This window comes from Megalops cyprinoides, chromosome 5, assembly GCF_013368585.1.
Source record: "Megalops cyprinoides isolate fMegCyp1 chromosome 5, fMegCyp1.pri, whole genome shotgun sequence".
In the NCBI taxonomy this organism is placed as follows: Eukaryota; Metazoa; Chordata; class Actinopteri; order Elopiformes; family Megalopidae; genus Megalops; species Megalops cyprinoides.
Window position 1 is genome coordinate 4,842,501 of NC_050587.1, and position 26,612 is coordinate 4,869,112.

A 26,612-nucleotide genomic window follows, 5' to 3' on the forward strand; every position below is an offset into this window, starting at 1 on the left:
TGCCCATTTGTCCTGCATCCAACACGTTGACTACGAGAACTAATTGTTCGCTTACTATCTAATCTACCCAGATCTTGACATGTGCCCTTGTTTGGAGATGATCAACGTTATTCGGTTCACCTATGAGTGGTCATAATGTTTTTGCTTATCAGTGTATCTCAGCTACATGCACTGGTTTGCACTGCTCAGTACAGTCAGAGGTGGTAAAGATGAGAATGATGCGTATGGCTAGTTTTTGGTTCTTCGCCAGTGACAGTGTAAGCTGGCCCCAAGACTAAACAATGCTAGGTTCAGGTTCTAGGAGGCGTCACAGTGCTGTTTGGGTAATTTATCTGTTGACAGAGGCTGCTCCCCTCCGCTAGCCATGGGCGCTTTGATACGCTGTCTCTTTTGCGCAATGCGTGCAACCTCATCAAACCAATAAACTTCTTCTCTTTAATTAAAATGTGAGAAGACGAGGTGCCAGGTGACAGAGATGAGTATTCTCCCCTTGACAGGTTAATGGCCTTTTCACAACAGGCTCTGGCTGCTACACCCCCCACTGCCAGTGATCTCTGCAGCCCTACAATGCTGTGCTTCTCTTGGAATGCCATGGGCCTCTTGGCTTTGGTTACTGTGAAAAGGCACTCAGGTTTGAGAGACAGAAAAAGGCTACATTTCTGTTCATCACACTGCTTTAGTCCTAGTTTTACCTGTAACTCCATGGAGAGACCTCTATCTTTTCTTCTTCCGCCATCCTACACTGCTTGTGCTTGTGCACACCTTGTGATTTGATTCGTAGAGCAAAGCTTCTTTTTATTTGGGAATATTTATATTTAAATAAATGGTGAGCAAATAGCTGGTTCTCTTAACCAGAGGATAGAGACGGGTTTCAAAGGCAAGCCCAAGCACTGGTTCCTTGCCCTGTTCACGGATCAGCCTGGGAGGGGAGGGCAGAACACTGAATCAGAGCTGGCAATGTGATTTGCTCCGCTCTCACTCTTAAACCTCGGTGTCTGTGTGTGACAGTGGACAATGATGGGCTCAAACGATGAGGGGACAGGACCAGTCTGGACAGGGCGGGAGTGTGCCTGTGCTGTGTCTGTAGAGAGCTGTAGTGCATCTATACTGTGGCAGTCAAGAGCTGGACTTTGTACTATGTCTGTAGAGGCCCAGAATGTGTCTATACTGTGTCTGTAGAGAGCTGGAGTGTATCTGTACTGTGTCTGTAAAGAGCTGGGGTGTGTCTGTACTGTGTTTGTGCAGAACTTGAGTGTCTCTGTACTGTGTTTGTACAGAGCTGGAGTGTGTCTGTACTGCATATGTAGGGGGCCAGAGTATGTCTGTACTGTGGCAGTAGGGAGCTGTGGTGTGCCTGTGCGCTGCATCTGCAGGTCTGATGTCACTATGAGAGTTGGCTGGGCTCCCTCAGAGCATGGCTTTACTGGGGATTTCTGTGGTATTCACAGCCAGCCCCTGTGGCTTATCACCACACTGCTCCCTGCCCTCTGTCTTCTACATCAGAAACACAGGGAAGCCTGATCTTCAACCACCACACTGACTGGACTCTATCCCTTCCTGTGTAAATCTGACCACTCTTAGTACCCCCTACCCTCTCACTCTCCCAGCCTAGGGACACCTGCTCTAAGGATTTCAACTGCAAAGCATCATTTAGGATGCTGATACTTATTCCCTCTCCATCCTCACCACCCCCCTCTTCTCTCTTTCTACCTCTTTTCTTTCCTTCTATCCCTCCTTTTCTCTAATTGCATCTCTCCTTTCTCCTCACTCACTCATCCTCTTCTCTTTCTTTCATCTACTCAATGTCACTTCCAGTTTACTTCCCCTGCCCATGAAAATCCTGAAAAAACTATGCAGCTGCTACTAGATCAGAGAGAGATCACACAGTGACTGAATGAATACTGAGACAACAGACATACACCACCCTCTCATACTCTCAGGGGACAGACATACACCACCCTCTCATACTCTCAGGGGACAGGTATACACCACCCTCTCATACTCTCAGGGGACAGACATACACCACCCTCTCAGACACTGAGGGAACAGACATTCACCATCCTCTCACACACTCAGGAAACAGATATACACCACCCTCCTACACACTCAGGGAACAGACATACACCACCCTCTCATACACTGAAGGAACAGACATACACCACCCTCTCATACACTCAGGGAACAGACATGCACCACCCTCTCATACACTCAGTAGGACAGAGATCACAACACTTGCTTCACAAATATACAAAGAGAGAAAACAGCAATGGCATACATATTTCCTTTAATAATTCCAAAAGTGATGGCTTCCTAAACAATCTTGCAGATATGGAAATTTATGGGCTCTGTGAGCATACTGTGAGAGTTGATTCCTCTTGGACTTAAGTTCAGGTTCTGTTAAACCTTAAGGGAAGATTGTTTTAACTATGTGTTAAATACAAGCTCTTACAACCTCATACAGTACACTACAGGGAGCCTCTCTAATTTGTAAAGTAATTTGATATGGCACCAATGCCTGTAATGTGGCCACTCTGTTAAATATGCATTGTGTTTTGTCTGGTTGTGTTAATGATGGGTTCTGGTAGTTTTCCTCAGCTATTAAACTGGGGCACGTTTCCCATCTGGGACAGAGGGGTGACATACTTGGCATGCTGCAGGACCAGGGTCCCGATTCTCCCACACTACAGTAGTGTAATGTGTTCCCACTTCCCACACAAATCTCTCATGACTGATCTTATCTGGCTTCATCCATCATCCTCATGACCAATTAACTAGAGATACGCAAATTACCCAGCATGCAATGGGAGCAGCTGCGATGATCTGGACACACACAGATGTGCCTTGGGTCTGTAATAGAATCTTAAGGTTGATGTTTCATTCTGTGTCAGGACAGAAAAAAACAGCACACATTCCAGAGCAGTCGTGGGGGTTGAGGGGGTGATGTCTATATTTGGAGAGCTGTGAATAATAGTGTTTGGTGGGTACTGCATGAACCAAAAAAGCAGCATTCACTACAACACAAATGTAAAATGAACAGCGGATGCACCTTAAGTTTCAGACAGACAGCTGAAGCTCAGAATCCATCTGAACAGCCCACACTGAGTTTGGCCAGATCCCAGTGTACGCTTCTTTCACCCAAAGCACAATGCTACTGCAGTGAGCATGATATTCTTATACACTGGGCCTGTATACTCACTCAGACAGGAATACTCACACATAAATGTGCACACACATACATACATGCACACACACACACACGTACACACGCACACACACACACTCCACAGTCAGGTTGTCTTCTCCCCTGTCTCCTTTCCCGCCCTCTGCCGTTTTCTCCTTATAGCCCTAACAGGGACCACCCGTTTCAGGCCCCTGGCTTTCTATGCCCCCATTTTAAAGCTCTTGTCATCAGCAGCGATCTCAGAGGTACCAGCCACAATGGAGGAGGAAATGCCAGCCGAGCTCGCCCTGTCACTGCCTGGCACAGACCTCTGTGAGGGGGGCTGAGTGGGCGCAGGGGCTTGCGGCTGGAGCGTGCACAGGAAACCCAAAAAAAAATAGAGACACAGAGGAAAGGGGGCAGGGAGTCTCCACCACCACTCATAAACAAGAGAAGCACTTGTTCTTAAAAATGGCGCAGGGTGATGACATCACTCAGGACATCATCTGGAGAAGAAAATGCCTCACAGCATCACAGAATCAGTCACAGACAGAAGTGAGTGATGTGCTTAAGAAACTGGCCTTACCCTCTGTTCCCCAGTGGGGCTGGTGTTGTACAATGAAGCTATACTTCACCTGATTCACCTCAGTAAAAATGTCAAACCATGCATCAGGATAAAATATAGCATGCATGCTACATAAGACGTCCTAGAAAAGGACATTGATAACCATTGGAATTCTGGAACAGTAAACTCTGCTCTGTCTCTGCCCTGCTCAGACATGCACAGGTGCAGCTCATTCATTCAGGAGGACTCTCCATGCCAACCCATGTCACTTCATCGTTTCATGTTACTATCAAACTGTGGTGAAGCGCTTTTTCACTGGGAGGAATGAAAGAGCTGGTACAGAGTTAATGGGTGCTGCTCAGGGAGGAAGCCTTCCTCCATGCTTTCACACAGCTGTCCTGAACGCTTCCAAATGTTGGAGTCACGGTACGGTCATGCTTACTGTACCGTGCAAGTATTTCAGCACAGCTGCACTCACTGTACTGCACTGCAAGAGGAAACTGAGACAGAGACGTGTACTTTGGGAAGGGAGGGGCTGGAGAAAGCCAGAGAGGGACCGATCGACAGACAGAGAGACAGACAGACAGTTTTACCTTGAAGAAAGCCTTGACTGCAGGGACATGGCTGGCACATTCCGCTCTGCGGTATTCATCCACCCCTTCACCCACCTGTAGACAAAGCAGGTCAGGCATGTGTGAGGAGAGATGCATGTAAACCAGGGGCACACTCAACAGCATCAGTGTGATTGGCTGGCCACTCAGCAGCATCCATATGATTGGCTAATTTCACAGGATTTCTGGTACTTTGTCCCCTGTGTGTGACATGGGAGTCTCTCTAACACCTGGACAGAGGACACCGCTAAAAACTGGGTGTGTCCCTGAATGACAGGGACAGGAACCTGCTCAGTGGCACCTCATGCTTCATCAGAACTGGCATGCCCTGGATCCCTTGATCTGTTCCTTTCCATAAGGTTTATCTGATTAATTACTTTGGTGCACTAACATTTGGGTAACATTTGGTTCTGTCCAAGTATGCATTTCAGGCATCTCACAAGTGTGAGTATTTGTGCATGTGTGTGTTTGCATGTGTGTGTGTGTTAGTGAGACAAACAAACACTCAGAGGAAGTGTTTCAGTGCAGACCCGTTACCCTCCACCCCACCCTCTCAGCCTGACTGGCTACAGATGCAACCTCTGAAGCCCCCTGCGGCTACATTCCGACTGGTTGTCAAGGAAACTGAAGCCAAGAGCAACTTCCCGCCATACTCTCTCCTGCGAGAGTGTCACGGATACATCATACAGCTGCATGGAGTTCACAGCCCTTTGTGGATAAACTCTTTGGAGGCAATTAAAGAACAACCCAGGACTCTTTCACCAGATAATGAGAGGCCGTTCCAAGTTCAACATTACCTCTACCTAATGCATGTCCAATAAACCCAACTGAGAAAACCATGAATCCAGTGTGCCTGCCACTGATCAATTGCCCAGACTTTCACTATTCACTGAGCCCCTGAAAAAGCTCCATGCAGTGCCACTATACCCTACAGGCATCCAGCGAGCCCCGTCAGCAGCACCAGACTCACCCAGATGACCATGACGATGCGGGACTGTCCCGGCCCGTCCGCACCCACCCGGCACAGCCCGTACAGCGGCCGTTGAGGATGGAACTTCCCCACCAGCTCAGACACTCCACCCGCTGCAGGGAGAGAGAGAGTCCAGGTACAGTGAACCAAACACACTCATCTGGAACATTGGGAGACACACTATAAAACACAAAACAAAATGGACCCTAAAAACAGATTATATCCTGGCAAAACAACCGATCATGGTCAAGAGAGAGAGAAAGAATGAGGAAGAGAAACAGACACAGAGGAGAGGTGGGGAGCGGACACCATGACAACATGTATCACCTTGCTAAATGACAAACGCTAACGTAAGTGCTAAATGATAAAATATAAACATAAATACAGGCATTACATGCAATATGCAGGGCTGCAAAGCGTTAGTACTAAGCTGTAATCTCTGAATGGCCCCACATGGAAGTGCTGAGAACCTGAGACAGATGGTGATATCACTTAATCAAACCTTACAAAACTTGGTGCTGTGGATGACCTTGTGTGACCTTACCTCCCGAGTCTGACAGTTTGAGGTTGTTGTTGAACCCGTCGTATGTGAACAAGGCCCTGAGAGAAGACAGAGAGATACGTCACAGACAGAAGGCTCCATTTTCCATGAAACACTGACATAATGGATCAGTGAAAAATTGGGGCAGCCAATGCACTGGAACCCAGGGGTGGTTTCACAAACAGTGCCACTCAAAAAGACCCAAAGCTCCTAAGGAAGGTCTCTCTTTTTAAGGGGTCTGAGTCCATATTCCATTTGGATTGTAGGATACCTTTCAGTGACTGAAAATACTGCTGGATGCTTTGTATTTCCAGATACATCATAATAAAAACATGATATTCACTCCATCCTCTGGAATACAGATGTGTATTCAGGTATAAAGGTGTACAAACATGACTCCACGGAGCAAGACACAGATAAATCATTTGTCATATGTTCCTTAAATGCAAACTACACCCACAGGACAAAACGGGGGCCAAAGGTTCCCACAGATTGGCTTCAATGAAATGCTTCCTTATTCAGCATTCCATGCTTGAGGCAAGGTGTGGAATAGGAGCAATATTTCCCATAGAAACATCCGGCGTTACAGGCCCTACCTCAAGAGTGCTCTATTTCAAGGACTAAAGTGCAAAAATAAGGTGAGCCTCTCCTTGTCCATATTGTGTTACCTCGCACATGAAATATTGGCACTGTGGGGCTTTTTTTTGATTAACTTGTCTAACAGCTTACAGGAGCCAGCGTCAAGTCTCAGCTGGCTACATGAGTATTCTCTTATTGCTCCGGGACTGACGACACCAACCGCAGTTTCCCAGGGACGCGGGGGAGAGAGCCTTTCATTGGGACCTGTGCGTTGCAGCCACAGCAGGAGCACGGACGTTGACTAACGCAACGGCTCCCGGGTGGCCTGAAGACGCGCGACACCGTTCACACGCAAGCTGCAGCTGAAACACAATCCCCCACAATGCACCTGACACCCCTGTGCGCCCGCTACCAGACACCGGCAGCCGCGTAAATCTGCCGCAGCAGTTTGTGAGATGTCACTCGTCAGGCCCTGGCCAGCGATTGTTAGGGGTTACAATGGGTGATGTCCTCTTACCAGGATGTCATGAAGGGGGCCAGGCCCTGCCCTGGTCCTGCACTACTGTGGGAACTATCGCAACATTACATTACATTCTTTTTGTAGATGACTTCCAGTACGATAGAACAGAAATGTATCCATTCAAATTGAATGAGCAACAGTGTCAGACCAGGATAACGACAATTCCAGACCAGTGAGTGTGAGCATAACACCATTCAAGCCCTACTCCAAGTTAACTTGTGCAACCTGACTAGACAAGGGAAGCCAAGTATACTACCATACATCAGTGACTAGAAGCCAAAACAAATCACGATACTACAGTAAAATAAACAGCAAGTAATACAAGTAGCGGCTGTTAGGGGGTGGGGACTGAGGTGGAAACGAGATGCAGTCTGAAGAAGTGGGTCTTCAGTCTGCATCAGAAGATGAGAAGTGATTCTGCCGTCCTGACCTCCATGGCGAGTTCATTCCACCACTGAGGAACAGTATAGACAGGGATCGTGTCTGAGAGGAGCAACGCCATCAGGATGGGACAGACAGTTGCCCCATGGTTGCAGAGCATAGTGATCTTGGCAGAACATACAGGCCTACTAAACCGTTAGAGCGCGTCTGAGGGACGAGGATCTGCCACCTGCAGCCTGTAAATCTGTCACCATCCTCTGGCAATTAGCACAGCTTCTAACCGCTAGCTTGGCACTGCTAATTGGCTACTAGAGCAGCAGCAAACACGGGGGGGGAGACAGAGGCTGGGGCCGAGCTGTTGAGCCACACGGTTAATCATTAGACAATGGCGGAGGTCACCTGACCAAACCTACTGACCACTTCAAATGTCATTACCCCACAGCCAGACAACAGACTCCAAACGCTGTTTGAAGTCACTGCACCCTAGGCCCCGGGCTGTTTTGAAAAAGCCCCCCCTTTAAAGGCAAAGAATTCAAATGCAAGCAACCTAACAAGATGTTAAAAATGCTTTTCAGGAAACCAGTTATATATATATATATCATAAATATTTTTATGTCTTCATATGCCTTTAATGCCTTTATATAAGTATTTACGTGTTACTTAAACAACCTCTGAAAAACACTTAACCTTTTCAGATAAGTGGCTCGAGTCATGGGTGAACCAACGTATCCCAACTGAAAAGAAAAAAAAGGATGAATTTTAAAAGTGAAAAGAAATATGGGTAAAATGTGGGTACTGTGATCTAACCCTCAGAACTAAAAACACTGTCTCCTTTTTATTGGAGCAGCTACACTCACAAATGTAACTCACAGCACAGGTCAGACCATTCATGTCAGCAGCAAGCTTCTGAAGAGCTCTCATATGGTCATATGGCTGACCTACTGCTCTGGCTTACTGCAGGAAGTTAACCCATTACTTTATCAGATTAGCGTATTATTGCAGTACAATCGGTTGACATTTTTCCTTTACGGAGAGAACCAATAATGTGGTCCCAGACCTGCGTGCCATTAAGGTACAATGTAGCCATTGTGCTCTCCGGCCGTCACCACAGCACACAGCAATCTAATTGTCATCCTGCTGGTTGCCTTCGCAGCAATGCATGACTACACCCTAATGGGGGCCTGCTGTAATAAACCCCATTAACTCCTCTAGCGGATGAGGGGGGACGTTTGGCCCACCTCTTCGTCCACACGGCCTCTTTCCAGGTTGACCTGTCTGTCCTCAATGTGTGTAGACATGAGTAACAAGTTAAAGCACGCTGATGTCTGGAGCCTGGCCAGCACTACACAGTAGCCCCTCGCCCCTCCTTTGCCAGTGCTACACAGTGCATATAATTCTCAGAGTACTGCTACATTATCATTGGTGCTCCACACACAAGCCATATACCCCTAACAGGACAGCATCACACACTCTCCCTTATAAATAAGGCACAACGTGCCACTTACTCTCACACAGGAGCACAGATGAATCCCTGTAACCTCTTGACACATTGCTACAAATAAACCCGTGATTCAAGTCAACAGATCCTGGATGTGGAGTAATCTCTACCTTGGGCTCGCTGCCGGAGCAGTGAATTGAAAGGTTGCGGGAGTTCAGGACTTTGGTTGAGTTGCATGACTTTGGTTGAGTTGCATGCACCTGCCCTCAATCTCTTCCAGGAACACTAAATATCTCCATGGCAACAAATCTTCAACAATTACTCGTTTCCTCCCTAGCTGCTCCCTCCTCTGTTGGTGGAGATGCTCTGGGAGTTTGCGTGAGCTCCGAGGAGCTCTTATCCCCTGCTCATGGCTAATTCAGATCATCCCCCAAACAAGGGAGGGCTCTCTCTCCCCACAGCCAGACTGGGGCCACCGGCATTCCATGGGGGCAGTCTTTGACTGAAGATGGATTCTGAGCAGGTTCAAAGGTCATGGCATTGGCATCAAGGGTTAATGCCACATCCAGCTAATCTGACTCCTGTTTTAATGGATTGATTCTTTGACAGGGGTTTGGGGGGGTTGGATAATCTGTGAAAGCCCCAGTGATCAGCTCAGGGGAATCTGGTCAGGATGTTGTTTTAATCTCACATAATTGTAGCCCATGCCATAACTACTGCAGTACTTGGGAGATGGCAGTTCAACTGCCCATTGTAGCCACAGTTCAACCAATGGTCCTCTTACAACATAAAATGTGTACTGATACATGGAACGGCACTGTTTCAAAGTATATATGAGGTTCCAGAAGTACAGTTTATTGGAGCAGTGAGGAGGAGACTCAGATAAGGCCCATGAGGCCAATTACCATGGTGACTGGCATTACCATATGGGACACTCTCAGGCTGTGTATAGACCGCTTCACTCTGCCATTCCCCATCCTCATTACCCATGATGCTCAAACGAGAACACTAACTGCACAGGAGGTATTACTAAGGGATCTCAGAGTGCCTGATGAATCAGGGTTGGCTGTGATGTCACCCCCCATAGTCTATGATAGCCTGATTGGGCCCTTGAGTGAGGGATAAGGGACTTTTCTACATGGAGCAAAACACCAACAGTAAAGAAGCTGTGGGCCTTTGAGGTGAACTGTTCAAACTCTAGTGCATACCATAGTGGAATTCAGACCACTATGTAAAAAGCCTCAGCTGTCTGGCTCAGGAGACTTAACATCTGTAATTCACAGCAAGTTTGATTCATTTTGGAGCCATCGTTTCCTTAATTGTACAAATGGCACCAAGACAGCAAATTCATCCTGACTATGGCTATGAAATATTTTTGGGGTAGTGTGTTTAAGAAATCCTGTCAGGTGAAGTTCATCTAAATGTATACATTTAAAAGTAATCATGCTCAAGCACGGCCGTTGGTGACAGGTCCAGGTGAAAGCGCTCAGCTGGAATGGATCGGTGCCAGGAAGACATAGGCACTGCATGAGCCTGCTTTTACTCTTTAACGCATATGCTCTCAGTGATGAGAACCCCAGACCATCTAAGAACAACTTTAAACACCCTCAATAGATGAGTGAGCCCAACAGAGAGAAAAAGAAAGAGAGAGAGAGACAGCGAGAGAGAGGAAGAGAGAGAAAGAGAGAGAGAGATACTGGTAGATTGATTAGCCTAAGAAGAGTGAGGTGAGAACTGCCATTACCTAACTACTGACCCATGGGAGCCAATGTGAGAGAAGAGAGAAAATATCTCTGAGATACCAACCCATTGTGCAGTTCTGTCTTCTGCAAGACCCAATCACACTCCAGCTCAGCTGGGTCAGACCTCTCAGTGTAAATCTCAATGAGCGATCTTGCTTTCAAAGCACATCTGTTGCTCCTGTTGTTTGTCTGTTTCTTCATATCTGTGGACAGACTGAGACCAGAGCAATCCAGCCCTGGAGCCTCCCCCCTCCCTCTGTCCGGAGTGAAACACATGACATAGCTGCCCTTGTGAAAGACAAGGGATTGTCAATCTCAAAACATTTAAGAATATGGCATCAAGCTGCCTGATCCACCACACAGCCCAGACTCCAGCTGCATTCTCCACACCTCCACACACTACTCCCCCCTGCACTGCTAGAGAACATTCAGTCACAGAGCTACACTGTGACCATTCATACACAAACCCACCCACACACACATACGCTGTTAACAAGCCAGAGAAAACAACACAGAAGCTCGCCGGACAGGCGTTTACTTTGGACCAACTGGGATACTTGTTCTTTCCAGCTAACTCAAGCTTTTCTTTATTCAGCGATGAATATGACATAAGCTGAGGGCAGGATTCAAAGAGGAATATTTGGATCTTGTTTATTCAGACTGTTTCCATGTTTCCATGCTATTCTGAAAACTGAAAGACTCTTGCTGCCCTAGATTCATGCACCGTCCTAGTTGATAAATAAGTTCTCAGTAGAAGGTCACCTGTGGAGTGTGCTTTCTGTGGACTTTGGTCACAAAAGACAGTGCCTCCTTGTCACATTAGCTACACACACAAGTCACCTTTCACACTTAGAGGGGAATTATACATTTTCATAGCTGCACTACAACACTTGAGGTAATGCCTTGAATGTTTCATAAATAATTAACAGAATGCCATCAAGGGTCTTTTACTATTCAAATACCCCTACTAATGTTAGAATTGGCCTTTCAAAGTGGCAAAACACTTGTGACATAGCCAGGGCCGATTCAAAGCACCTCAATCCATTTCATCTTTCAAAAACAAAACAAAACAATTACAACCTTAATGGTATACAATATTTCTTTTGTCTCACAACTAATGACATGCTTTATTTTATTCCAGATGGGAAAAAAAATTTGATTTGCCAAATACATACAATTTATAAGACCATGTGCTACTGTTTTATGTTAATAATTGATTTTTCCCTCTTCTGGTCTAGTTTTGCTGCAACATTTTGTCCACCTCCTTACCTCCCATCCCCCCGGCCCTCCAGCCCCCCCCCCCCCCTCCACTCCATCTCCATCTCCCACTCAGACTCTCGGGGTGCCATAAATTTGTGGCCTCTGGCTCTGCTCAGACCTGGGGCCCGGGGCGCTATTTATAGGCGTCTGGCGGGGCAGACATTACACCGCTCTGCTCTCACTTCCTCTGCCACTCACACACTCCCCAAACATGGTCAGGCAGCGGCACCCTCAGTCCCAAAGAAACATGCTTTTCCACAGGAGCTCTTTCTGCACACCGACCCGCCAACAGCCGCGCTGCCTGCTGTCAACACGTCTGGACTGGGGCTCAGAGTGACAGGCTTTTCACATAAATGCTGCTAACAGCCTGATGACTGAGAATGCCAACAGGAAAGGGTCAAATCCCAGGAACCCAGCGTTTCACAGGAAAATGGCTCCAGCAAGGGCAACATGGACGAGGCTGTACAATGCCTTTATACGTAAGGAACATTTTCCGGCCTGGTTTATGGAGATTGATTTTTCATCAGACCAAGCTATGGCCCTTTTCATGTAGAATCTGACTTTCATTCTGACTTTTGTTAGATCTAGCAATATTCCCTGTTGTGATAGAGTCAGGAGCAGAGCTACTCACCCAGAGGTTGCCAGTTCAATTTCTGGGTAGGCCCCTGTTGTGGTACCCTTGTCTGAAAACCTTAACTTAAATTGCCTTAGTAAATATCTAGCTGTATAAATTGGCGACATCTGAACATTATAAGCAATGTAATGTAATGTAATGAGAAATGAGAAGTATAACCAACCTCAACACCTGCTCTAAGAGCCACCTGTGGAGGCAGTGAGGGACACAGTTCTGCTCTGTTTGTGAGATTTTTGAGAACGTGTAAAGACCAATCAGGCGTGGAGTTGCTTTAAGGTCACATGGCCAGCACTGCGCACTACAGGTCATTGGGTCAGTGGCCAGCTTACATTTTCTGCACAGATCAGGAGTTTCGATTGCACTGACCGCATTTCATTTTAGCAGGTGTTTGCAAGTATTGCTCCATCAGCTTTGGCACTGAATAATTGCAAATTTAAACTAGTACTTCGATCATTAGAATAATGATGCTATGGAATGCATCTGTATGTTTGTCACATGGATGTGCCGTTAATGTTACATGTGCGAGCAGACAGATGTGGCTGCAAGCGTATATGGACTGAAATGCAGCTAATTCATATCTGAGCTGCATTGCCACAGTTAATGTAGGATCTAGATGTTTAGTCTAAGGAGAGTGTTCGGGGGCCAAGTGGAGACTGGGGGGCAGGGTGGGAGGCCTGGCACAGCTCCAGGTCTTTCCTAAGGTGCACCGCACAGCCAGGTCCTCTGCAGACTGTGGGCACAGAGCCCAGATAGTTACGCACAGCAGCACGTGGGATAATGATGGCGGATCACTGGGGAAGGGAGAGGGGGAAGAGGGTGTGCGGTTGAGGAGCCTCCTCTGTGGGGACAGCCTGGGTCCCGAAACACATGCATCTGCCTCAAGTTCCACACTGCCGTGATCACCATCATCCCTCACTGCACCTCACACAGAACCTGGTCCAGCACAGGCCGCGCTCAGGCAGCCAGGTACATACCTGTGCTCCCTCAATGTCCTCTACCGGCTGATGGAGAGGTGGCTGTGTGATGGCCAGTGGAGCAGACGACCAGTAGAGACCAGACCTCCGGACACACCCCAGAGAGCTACCTCCACTGTCCCTGGACACAATGAGGGAAGTTTAACCTGCATCTCTTCCACTGCCTTGTCCCAGGAAGCCTGGCACAGTGGTGGAGTGAAGGCTGTCTGATCACCCTACCAAAGATGATTGCCCTTCCACAATCACCCCTGGTGCACTAACCCCAGCCCCATACACTGCAGCCCAGCACACTGACTGTCTGCTAGACAGAAAACACAACAGCCAAGAACCTCAACAAATTGAGTGGATGAGCAAACCTCAGATTGCTAGTCTGCAAGTGATCCACTGAACGCAGTAGGACTGGCCTCCGTGTTCGTCACTTTCATCACTTTCATTCTCTGCCAAGTACCTGGTCATGTAGTACCAAAAGAGATTGACCTAGTGCCTATGTGAGTGTGAGCACTGGAAAGCAGGCAGCTTTGTACAGCTCCAGAGCAGGGGACAGCTCCCCTGGGCAGTCATTACAATAGATTGCCAGCTATTTGTGGAAGGGGAGAGGAATTACCCTGTCCTGGGCTTCCTGAAGGGAGGGGTTGAGATGGAGGGATAGGGGAGCTCAGTCGGGGTATGAGAGCAGAAAGAGGGGAGAGGAGAGAACCAGCAGAGGAGGAGAGAGAAAAAAGGGAGTGGAGAAAAGGAAAAGGAGGTGAAGAGATGGGAGAGCAGTAGAGACAAAGGAGGTGAGAGGAAAGAAAGAGGGAGAACAGAGGAGGGGATGTGCAGAGTGAAAGGAGGAATATTAGCAAACAAGAAGGGTGATGGATATAACGGGTGAGGAGAGAGAGAGGGAGAGGAATCAGGCTGGGAGAGAGAGTGAAGGAGAGGAGAGGACGGTATGTTGAGGGGAGGGATAGAAGTCTCGGCTCTCAGCAAAGACTGCCAAATAACTCTAAAACATTCCAGACAAAACAAACAAATAAATGGATTACACTCCCAAGGACCCCGGAGGAGGGCGGAGGAGGGTGATGTTACAGGCTCGCCAACAAGAAACCATATGAAAGAGACAGGGAAGAAACAAAGAGACTGAGAGAGAGAAAGAAAGGCAAATCCAACAACATTTCAAGCATGAAATGAAGGCCTAATGCAGACCACAGAAGAATGATTCATGCTGACTGACTGAGTTCAACAGATAAGGAAAAACCAACATATAATGTACATACTGTATATGTACATACTATATACATATTTGTGATATATACGCATATAGCACACACACACACACACATAACTTTGCCCCCACCCCCATTGCAATGTAAAGCCTTCGTTAGGTGTATACCACAGATGCACCAAAGATGAGGGCTAAGTACTGCTTCTGCTGGGGCTCCAACATGGCTTCCTATGTGGAGGCTGGTTTATGTAAACATAATGTAGGAGTCACGGTATGGTTTCCCTTTGATGTCTCTGTGATATGTTACACATTACCTCTGCAGCGGATTACAGTGGTGAGCAGTTCCTGGCCACTTGCTGGGGAGGCAGAAGTTTCACGAGAAGCCTTCACTGCTTCAGGCTGGAGATGTATGACCATATAAGAGATATATGGGTACAGCACTGATAAAGACAGCCCCCTAAAGCCAGGATGTGAGTATGTTTAAATTACTGGTATGTCTGATCCTCTAAGCTGTTTCCTATTTAAAGTAACATCTCCGCTGCACTCTACAGCATGACTGCAATAACCTTCCCCATCCCGGCTGTGCCTGTCTGACAAAGAGTGATCTACGTTTGTGGGGAAAAGATCTTGTATGTATTCAGCAGTACATAAGAAAAAAGAAGAACACACTTAACAGCATGGTTATAAAACCCTTCAGCACATGAGCAAACTCATAGAGCCATGAAGGTGGGGTTATAACAGGTAAGAGCTATGAAGGTGGGGTTATAACAGGGAATTAGGGAATAAGTCAGTTTTATATGAAAACGGCAGGACATAGGCATAGCTATTCACACAAGCCCTGTGAATCCCCATCCCGTACCGTGTTCTCATTGCGATTCTGCATCCTTTCCCCTGGCAAGAGGCCTCCACCCACAGCCCCCATCCTGAAACCGAACACCTGGCACGCGCCGTCCCCGCTCTCAGAGACGGGGCCCGGGATCAGGCTGGGCTGGCGTGTGCCCACTTCTCCCACCTCGCTCCACGGGCTGGTAACCCCGCAGGAAGGCTCCGCCACAGACACACACCTGGGACCACTCAGCGCAGCCGTCTCTCTGTTTCCACGGAGATGTCCCGCACCCTCCCCCTCTCCACTTTAATGAGGACTCAGGACCTGTAATGACCTCACGTTCGCACTCTAGTGTCCTGTTTAGTGCCGTTGTGATCGCTTTAGTTAGCCAATAGGATGGCTATTGAGAGACAGGGGGATACAGCAGTTAAAAGGAGGAAGGGGTGGATTCTGGCCAAATTAGAGAACAGCATGAAAGCCTCATAATTGCCCCCCTCCCATATCCTGTGATATGAACAGAGAGATGGTCCCGGCTTCCTATCTCTTCCTTTGTAAACAGGAGGCGATGAAAGGGAGGCATAACTCATCTGACACAGTTTGTTGTATCTCACTGCTCCTGTCACTTCCGAACAGTGACAGAGGAAAATCAAAGGGTCAGAAATCAGTCACTTCTTATCTGCCATATCTGCTAACAGCACCACCTAGTAGCATGTGGGTGGAGAGGAAGCCCTGCATATCAGGTCCAGACCACGTATCTGACTGATGTGTACAGCCATGCACTGGAAACAGAGATGGTTTGTGCTGTTCAGTGCTCTGGACCAGTCTTTCCAGATCATCTTATTCCTGTCTATAGGACTTTCAACACACACACACACACACACACACACACACACACACTGCTCCTGTAATGGCCATACACACGAAAAGGTGTTTGGGCATGCGTTTGTGTGTGTGTGTGTGTGTGTGTGTGTGTGTGTGTGTACAACTGTGTGTATACACATGATTTGTTACTGTTGTTCCAGGGCACATGATACCATGGGGCTAATGCTAATGTGATTACAGACACATCAGTTGTATATGTAATGTAATGATTGGTGTTAGAGGGGCAGGCCACAGTCAAAGCGCTTAAACAAGGCAGCTAATAGCTGGCAGGGAGGTAGTGTGAGGTAGTGTGGTAGTCCTGGCCCACTCCATTCATGAGTCAGTGAGATGGTGGGGGCACAGTCAGTCAGGGCTTTCATCACGCAGCAGCTCGAGGGGGACAGCGTTCCTCCGGGAGGCGCTCCGCAGTTTAACAGCATTTTTCTCTGACCATCTGCCTTGTGCCACACTGGGCTCTGCTGACCGTTTTGGCTAGGCCTGGCTCACCCCTGCCCCCAGTCTGGAAGACAGGGCTGGGTGGGCAGCTTGCGCCAGCTTTTCCCAGAGCCCGGTTAGCTGGGCAGTCTGATTCTGCTGGAAGTGACTGATCTGTGACCCATAGCTGTTTGTAAAGTGACAAGTCCAGAGAGAACAGACCGCAGAATAGAACAGAAGAGAGCCGTGTGCCACAGACGGGCTCTGTGGGCACAGACCCATGTGTGGAGGTTTCAGCCTTCCTTTGTCAGGACCCAACTGCCATTCAGTAACCTTGACCCCACTGACAATGGAGAGGATATCCGGTGCCAGTGTTTACAAACACGCAGGAAGGGGTGAGGGGAGTCCTTTGGGGAGCGCACTGTGGGGGTAGTCTGGCCCTCCAGGAATGTTTTTATAAACATCTTAGAAACTGCCCACTGCTGTGTCAGCTTGCACTTTAATTTAGACGGCCACAGCACCCCCACCACCTACACACTTCCTATCAGACTGTGTAACAAAAATACAGGTAATGAGCTATAGGCCTGACTGTGTTGACTGTGTTGGACTCAGGTGCACTGTGGAGAGAGTGTGTGTGTATGTGTGTGTGTGTGTGTGCGCACGCGTGCGTGTGTGTGTGTGTATGTGTGTGTGTGTGTGTGTGCGTGCATGCGTGTGTGTATATGTGAGTGTGTGTAAGTGTGTGTGAGTGTGTATGGTGTGTGTGTACTTGTGTGTGAGTGTGTGTGTGTATGTGTAAGTGTGTAGTGGTAGTAGTAGTAGGTGGGGGATGTTGTTCCTAATCCCACACTTCCTGGCAGCTGCTGTCTGTAAGGAGAGGCAATTAGAGCCCCAACTAAAAAAGCTAGGAGAGAAAGCAGCCAGCCACCCATGAGTGAGCCTCAGCACCTCTGGAATAACAGTAAATCTGTCTCACAATGGCCGCGTGTCTGACATCCAGCAGGCCAAACCCAAAGACTGAGACCCGTATATCTACAACCCCCCCACCTCCTTCCCCTGTAGCTCAACAACAAGGAAACAAAGACTAGGACAATGCAGTGGACGCTCTTAAAAAAGACAGGGAAAAACAGCTCTTACAGCCATTGAGGGAGGCAGTGAACATGGCATTTCCTCAAATATTTGCATCCTGTCTGCTATTCCATAACAGGAATCCTAACATCCCCAAAGAATTTCTGCATGCTATTTGCAGAACTTGGATTTCTGACATGACCAACTAAGATGTCATACTTTCCACTGCAAGTGTTGCTAGCATGCTGGGTAAGCTCCCTGACCAAATCATCATAGTTAACCTCAAAATGATCCTTTAACATGTGTGTCTATTTGGAGCTTGAAATTATAAAGACTTTTTGAATGGAAAAAGTTTTTTTTTCCTTTTTTTTTATAAACAGTGTTTAAACATGGATGCTGACTTGACTGATGAGGCATACCAAGAACTCACCAAATCAAGAGCCCTTAAAAGGCTCATTTAAGAATGCTTGTTCTGTCAAATTAAACTGTTTGCATTGAGTTTTACTTTCTAACAGAACTATCCTCTGTGATATCTGAGGCACTGGAATTCTGTGGAACAACTTGAATTCCGTGTAACTGGTCGTGTAGCTGAGTCATTCAAAGACAATGCTTGACATGACATCGTTCAGGAAGCAGCTTCTTGTTTCTTGTTCTCTGCGTTCTCACAGCTCTGTTGTTCTCAGGATGCACTCAACAGAGAACTGAACACAGAATAGACCGCTACAACATGAAGAAAATGCTCTGCTACTGCTACACAGAGATATCACGATCATTCTGACCACCTGAAGCTTCTAATTCCAGAACAGTCCAAAATGGTACCATGAATGTGCACAGAATAAGACGATAATGTATGTATCCGTGCTTTGGCACTTGTGGCCATTCTCCATTGCCTCAGAGTGTGTGATTTCATCACCTTTACTCTGCTATCAGAGATCACACCCATTGCTTTGGTGCCCTCTTACCTTCCCTACTGGCCCTAGTTCAGCATATCTGGTTAGGCTGGGACTGCCCCAATGGCATGGAGACGAGCACAACATACCCCAAACATCTACCTGCTGCTGCCTGTCACCCTGCTGACTTCATCGCATTAACAGGGGTGTAAAACAAGCACTAACCCTGATTTCCCCTTGTTATGTTTCATCAGCTTTTCTAAGACAATGCACACGGCCAAGTTATACACACAGGCCAGGACTGGATATCAACAGCAGGCCTGGCTCCAAGTTCCATGATCTTATGACGGACACACGAGGGGGTTTTGTGCTCCTGGAACAGCAGAGGGGCCATTCTAAGACCGCCCCCGCACAAAGGAAGACAGCAGCAAGTGCATGCTGGGAGATCTATCACTGTAAGATTTCACAAGAACAGAACCACCTGTCCCACCCAGAGGGCAGACAGAGGTACACAGTTCGCCCGCTGCGGGGGACTGAGATGGCTATCTCTCTCTTTTGGGACTGATCCCACGGTTTCCCCATCTGGGCCCTCATCCGAAATCAGCACCCTCAGCGGGCCCGCTCATCCCCCCCAACTAGGATCAAAGTCCCCGTCTGAGTGGCGGCCCACCACGAGACCTCCACCCACGCCCCCTTCGTCATATCAGGACATGTCTGCTCCATTCAGTATCTGTCTAATGATCCTTTCCACTGCAAGCGTAGTAGATATGAAGACAAGATAAGTATAAAAATACCTGCAAACAATTCTCACAACATCAAGCATTCAATACCACAAATGCATCAACCTATATGTGTAACTTTATTCAACTTCATTTTTAAATCAATAATATAACTTTACATAACTTAATATCACTTTATTCAATACAAAACAATAATACTTACCTAATCACCCACAAGGCACAATTAAGTTTAGCATAAGAAATATTTAGTGCGTATATGTAAACATAACCTTACATTCTATGAAGGATCACAAATTCAAAATGGATTAGATTATCAGCACCTCACAATTAATACAGTATGATACTTAATTTAATGATGTGAATAAAAGATGTGTATCTTTAAAACACTTGCATGTGACAGATATGAATGATGTCTAAGGGGCTTTCTTTCATTGCCTCTGCAGCTACTGCATGTAGTTCATGCATTGAGCTCATGACAAAAGAGCATTTCATTTCAGTGGGTGCAAAGAAAAATCAGTCTGAAGGATGCATATCCCATGCATATACTTCCACACTGTAAAATGACAACTTATATATGTGATACACTACAATGTGTGCATACAAGTACATACAGGGAAGTAACTATGATTAAAATATTTTACATATGACTCCAATAATTTTTCCGGTATTTGTTTATGTTCTATTTTACTGTGTTAGGGCTCTTTAAAGTGGATGATTCTGATGGGTTCTACCTGTACTAGTTGCTCTATCTGGCTGAAGCCTTCATTTACCACATTAATGCCATTGTTGTGTTGTGCAGTCTGTCTGCTGACTTTTCTGCAGAGTTGGCTTCAGCTGTGAGCAGGCCAAAGTGTGGCCCTTGAAGAATCCTGTATATTGCTTTTTCGATTTGCACAGGTGCGGGTGTTCTGGCAGCTGAAACGAGGAGCTGCAGGAGGAAATAAAGGAGTTCCTGTGAAATGCCAGAGTGACACCTCCCTCAAGAAAAACCTCCGCCGTGCCAGTATGGGTGGAGAGGCTGTGAGACGGAGTGAGCTCGGACTGACACGTGTCTGTGCTCACTTCACAGCAATGCAGGAGGCCTGAGTTCAGCCACAGCTCTCCATCAACATCTGACACTCAAACAGGGGAAACTGCACATCCAGCACCAGAACACCCTGTAACACATTCCTTGGCAGTCAGATCATTCAGGTGTTGCCCCTACCTGTTTCGCTGAGAATAAAACTACAAAGCAAATAAGTCCAAAAAAAAGGGTCTTGTTCGATACTGACAGGCAATTGGTTAGGCAAAATATACAGACATGGCACTTGATGTTGCACAATTGTTTGCAGGTGTATATAAATTTGATGAATACACCATTATATTTTTAATCTGATTGCTTCTGTGTCATAAGACAAAAACATTATGCAAAAACAATGCACAGGCTTATCTCAACTTGCCAAAAGTCTTGAGTAATAGACTGTACAGTAGTTCAATGGTAACCAACAGGCCAGGAGCTCTGTGCGAATGGCATCAGACTCAAATGTCCGCTCAAATAGATCTGCCTGGATTTCTCAGGTGAGCCATGATTGATGACAGCACTGCCTTCACAGTAAAACCCAGGCCTCTGAGACTAATGTATAGTACATGCAGTCACTGTGACAGATAAAACTGGGTGAAATGCAATACCACAGATCAGTTAAAAACTCAGGAGTTCAGGAGGAGATCATGGGATTGAACTTTTGATCAAGATCAGAGCAATCGCTCAATACGCAAGCATTCATTTGGTATCTATTGTTCCGTGGCAAAAGGAATTTCCAGCTTTTATTCGGAGTGGCTAAAATAAGCCAGAGCAGCTGGGAGGGAGCAGAAAGGAACACAGAGAGTAGACAGACAGGGAGGGTATGAGTGCAGAGACCATGAGGGAGGGTATGAGCGCAGAGACCATGAGGGAGGGTATGAGCGCAGAGATCATGAGGGAGGGTATGAGCGCAGAGACCATAAGGGAGGGTATGAGCGCAGAGATCATGAGGGAGGGTATGAGCGCAGAGACCATGAGGGAGGGTATGAACACAGAGACCTGTAGGTATATATAAATGTGTTTAAATATTCATGTTAAAAATGTTTAAAAACGTATCAGTCTATACATGGAGGCATGGTATGCTACCTATGGAAAATAACCAGATAAAGGCATAAAAGCACAGCCATGCCCAGAAGGTCCACTCATTTGAGTGGTAATACACTGAGAATGTGCATTCAGCAGCACTGTGTGCACACAAGGTCATTAGATAAAAGCCACAGAGGACTCAAGGCCAGCGCTGAGTGTGCAGGGGGATCTAGTTTCAAAACATCCCTCCTCCCTCCCAACTATGACCCCTTCACTACCCCCAAACCCCCGGGGCCGCTTCCAAGAATGACCTCACTGCACCCACCCTGCTGCCACACCCACTTCAGGCTTGCCAGCCAATCAATGCACAGTAGGGCCAATTCACTATATTAGAAGGGGATTTCTTTATACAAAGAGGCCAAATTTGAAAGAGGCTGGGTGGCAACTATAGCACAAGTCAGGGTGGCTCCTTCCTGCACTTTCAGTATGATGTTGAAATCATCAAATCAATCATGTAAACTTGTAACTTTTTAGATAGACCCCCTGAAACATACCAAATTGGCACCAAACATCCTGTTTTCTGGCCTGCAAAGGTTCTCATTCATAAACGCCTGTCCTGTGCTTTCCTATTTCTAATGTTCTACAAACAAGCCAGGGGATCTCTTTTCAGAACAATTGGAGTAAAAACACTGCCATTCACATCTAATCACCACCTTCATTATAACTCACACTTAGCCCACTGAGAGCCCCCAGTCCATCTGGCACAATGCCATCACCCCCCTCAGGGCTTGGGTTCAAAAGAACGCGCAGAACATATACACTCACACACACACACACACACACACACGCACACACACACACACACACACACACACACACTTCATTCAATGCACTAAAGCCTGTGATCATCAGTGTGTTTCCACAGGTTAAGCCTATGGAAGGAGTCAGAGAGCCCAGATCACTAAAGTGGCCTGTTAAGAATATTTCTGGGAACATGGGTTGCAGAAAACAGTTTTCAGGAAAGCACAAAAGTGCCGTGGAGCTGCTGCACTCAGGAACACTGAAGACATAACGAATGCCACGCACTTTACATACGCTGTAAAGAGTTGTGTTTATGGTCATTATATGGAGGCTGTCTTGAGTAGCAACTCAAGTAGAAACATAAGGATTTCCAGCAGCCCAAAACCAGGCATGTGTGGTCTAGAACAGGCAAAGAGAAGGAAGTGATGGATCATGTGGCCCAAACAAGCATGACTATCAATCATAGACTGTCAGAATAATTAGTGTAACACTACATAAAAATGACTTCAAATGGTGTAGACATAGATTGTGTTACTGTGCTAGCATTGTGCTGCAGTAGAGTGTGAAGCATTAAGTGTCTTCGTGGACACTTCACACAGATGAGCTGAGCACTTACCAGTGTCACATCATTTATAGACAGCTTCTTCATATACATAATCAGTGTCAGTGGATGAAAAACTAAGATATTGTTAATTTCTGCAGTTGCATTTCATTTTATGCATTGTTATTTTTTAATGGACACACAATAACAATTTTGATCAGAGTTGAATGCAAATAGCTGTTTTCAGTTTTAGCATTTCTCTGCATTGTACCTGCTGTTGTTACACAGCCAAAATACTGGGGGGGTGCATTCCAAATAACAGGAACACATTCCCTGTCCTCTGATCATGGCCTGATAAATGATCTTTTCATATACTGTGTATGGAAAATGCTTTTGTGGTAAGTGTATGTTGCTCAAAAAAGAGAGGATCTCATACTCAGTACAAAAGTACAAAGAAAGGGAAACAGGAATTTCCTTTAAATGTTACTATAGAGTAACATGCTATCGCTGTATGCCATTAGGTCCATAAAGGTCACTGTTAATACTGAACTGTGAGAGGTAGGAACACAGAGAGTATGTATGTGGTCTAGCTTAAATCAAACAGGAATTTAGACATGCAAATGAACAGTAATGTAATGTACATTAGGCAATGTGCCTCAGAGTAACGCAGTTAATGTTCAACAGGCTGAGGGCCAGTCACCTCCTTTCGGCCTGCAGCATAATGCTGATACAGACGCGGAGAGATCACCCTGGGTTATAAATTGCATTACAGGCCCTGGGCATCCCTTCATTAAATTTTAAGCAGTGTCTTTTTCTGATGTAGTGCATCTGTTGTTTTCAAAAGAGCTCAACCATGTAAAAACAATCACTCCCCCTCCGACACCAGCGCCAGATGTGGGCTGTGGGAGAGAGTCTTTATTAAAAGCGAGTCTCTGGGCAGTAAATTAAGGACTACACCGTTCAGCTTGCTGCTTGCTGTTAACTTGTTGCTCCCCTCACTTGCTCGCAGACCTCCGTCTGTTTTTGATTGAGTTGATTAAATCATTTGCAAGTTCATGACATCTGCAAGCCCTGTCATGTCTCTCCAGAGATGCTCTGTCACAGTGTCTGCATGAGACTTTTTTGTGACAATAAGGGCTATACAGATCTGCGCTGGCATAAGCCACCTGTTCATAAACAATAGCCGTGTCTAGTAAGGGTCTACTGTAAACTAGCAACAACTCTACATATAATGTCACTTGTAAGGAGCTTCAAGACGTCATCATAAAGTGGAAATCTGTGTAACAAATGTTAAATTGGAAGGGTTACCAAGAAGTGAAATTTAAACCCCAAATAACCCATGCACTGTATACATAGTGTCTCAGATGAAATGATTTAAAAGCAGGATTGTTTAGTAGTTAGGCGGTAGTATGTGGCGATATTCTACTTCCATGATAACTCAAATATCCCTACCAGTAGTAAAATGCAAAGGAAATGGCTAGGCAGCTTCCATTAAAATGTTTACTCTTTACATGTGAGATGGACCAGCAGGGAAGGCGGGCATGGCGGGCATGATACTGCTCACTCTAGGGAGGGGTCCCTCTGGCACAAACCTCCTCAATGATGTTTGTAACTGGGTACTGACCATAGATCAGAACTGACCAGCAAACATTATAAGCCATGAAATATAACTGCAACTGTGGGGGTAAAAACAGAATAGAACATAATTCCTGCAATTACTGCCTTAGAAAAACTGGAAATTGCCGCAGTTGTATGGGGATGGCAGGTATGCCATTTGCCAGGTTACAGGCTGGCAGGGAATATCCCATACCTCATCAAAATGACAGCAAAAGCCTGCTTTTCATTACTACATCTTCACCCAATTTTTTGCTTCTCAGTGTATGGTGGTGATGTTGAAAACTGTCTGGCATAAATCACACAGCTTCCCATTTTCTGCCATAAAAAATATGTAATAGAGATTCATCTCTCTCTCTCTCTCTCTCTCTCTCTCTCTGTGTGTGTGTTTGTGTGTTTGTGTGTGTGTGTGTGTGTGTGTGTGTGTGCGTGAGTGAGTGAGTGCATGGAATCAGACACAGCTAAGCAGTAACCCCCCCACCACTCTGTTGGATGCAAAAATTCAGCCTAGCGCAATTAACAAAACAGTATCTTCCCTTGCTCTTATCAAGTTATTGGCACCATGTTCAGTGAACTGAAGCCGATCTGCATACAGAAAAACACAGCAGACACTGGCTTCTGTTTCAGTTTACTCACTAGCTGCCCTCCCTGTCCGCGACAGCAGAAAGAGCCTGCAAACCCGTCCGTGAACCATGTCCAGAACGTTCAGGTGACACCGTGCAGCACGTCGCATGTTCTCAGTAAGGATTATAAACTAGGCATGAACACTTTTTCCTTGCACACCGTTAGGAACAAACCCAATTTACTCAACAACAAATACTAAACTTACTGCACAACAAGCGGACACAAATAGAATACATAAATAAATAATCTGTCGGTTAAATAAGTCTTTAAATAATTAACGGCGGGACTTATGACCAGCCTTCACAAAATCATACCCAAAGACAAAGACTATTCAGCCTTTTGACAACCTTTTGGAATTTATGTAATCTACAGGAAAACAGTAAATTGTGAGCGCTCTATGTTTAGTCCGTGTTGACCTACCAATTGGTTGATGATCGAGGGTTCAGAATGTCCTCTTTGGCAGTGAGCAGAGAGAGGCTGTAGGTGTCCAGATTAATCGCCCTCATTGTGACTTTGCGACTTTAACTCTGAAATTCAGTCCAGTTGGATTTATCCTCTTCGGTTTATCCTCTACAACCTGCCAATAAACGCGCACACAATTCAGGCGCAAATAAAAACAGTTAAGCTTCTATCGCGTGCTTTGGGTTCCTCACGTCCAGCAGCGTGTTATCCCTCCAGGGGAGCAGCGCTAAGTATGAAGGTGAGGGGTGCTGTACTCCTGCACAAAGTTTTGAAACAGCCTCTGCGTCCAAAAGCCCCACCTCCCGTTAGAAGAGGAAAACGTGTTCTTTCGCCACTGCGGGCGTGTGCGCACGATCCGTAACAGGACGCCGTAGCGACAAACACCAAACAAAAACAAAAGGGGGTAAAGGAGGACGCATACTGTATACTCTGTTGCAAGAACCCAACAGACTCTGCGCGAAAACTGACACATACATGATGAGTGCAGCGTTCTTTGACAGTTCAGACAGGAACATTACCTCCCTCCCCTTCGGAGGCACACTGGATATTTTGTAAGGTCTTTCAATCAGTAGAAAGAGTGTTGGGTGTGGGCTTGTGCGATAATGTGTACAGTAATGAAGTAAAATATACTTGTTTACATTGGATTTCTTTCCAAAGATTTGGTTGATCTGCACTGTATGGGGAACCAATGTGCAAATAGGACTGACAAAGAATATTTAATTTATCATATATTCTGTGAATATATAAAGGTCAATTAAATTCCTCCAAGAATTAAAAATAGGCTGCTGTACCTTTATTCTAGACTGTTCTCTCATTGATGAGTCTTGGCGTACCACTGTGTTTACAGTACACCAGGAAACTCCTCCATCTATAATTACTGCATGCTGCATGACAGAAAGAGAAAAACATCCCCTTGATAGCGATCTGTGATTTTTTTCTTTCAGAGAGGACCTTGTTAGGCTGGAATAAAATCAATCAATATCCTTGTATGTAAATGCAAATGTGACAGATGCTGGCACTGGTACCCTGTCAGGGAGTTAAAGAAAGGGGGCTAGTTGCCTCCCCACCACAACTACTCCATC

The 26,612-nt window shown here is 46.3% G+C and overlaps 1 protein-coding gene across 1 annotated transcript in view; it reads right to left on the bottom strand.

The window, feature by feature from the left end:
• The window catches only part of LOC118777596 (drebrin-like protein), a 37,010-nt gene extending 11,039 nt beyond the window's left edge, over nucleotides 1–25,971 (bottom strand). Inside the window, exons 1-4 of the mRNA XM_036528693.1 lie at nucleotides 25,489–25,971; nucleotides 5,851–5,906; nucleotides 5,307–5,419; nucleotides 4,319–4,393 (exon numbers count right to left, since the gene is read on the bottom strand). Of these exons, the coding sequence (XP_036384586.1) occupies nucleotides 4,319–4,393; nucleotides 5,307–5,419; nucleotides 5,851–5,906; nucleotides 25,489–25,574 (330 nt within the window). The 5' untranslated portion in view covers nucleotides 25,575–25,971. The remainder of the gene's footprint in view (nucleotides 1–4,318; nucleotides 4,394–5,306; nucleotides 5,420–5,850; nucleotides 5,907–25,488) is intronic.
• Nucleotides 25,972–26,612: the final 641 nt, after the last annotated feature.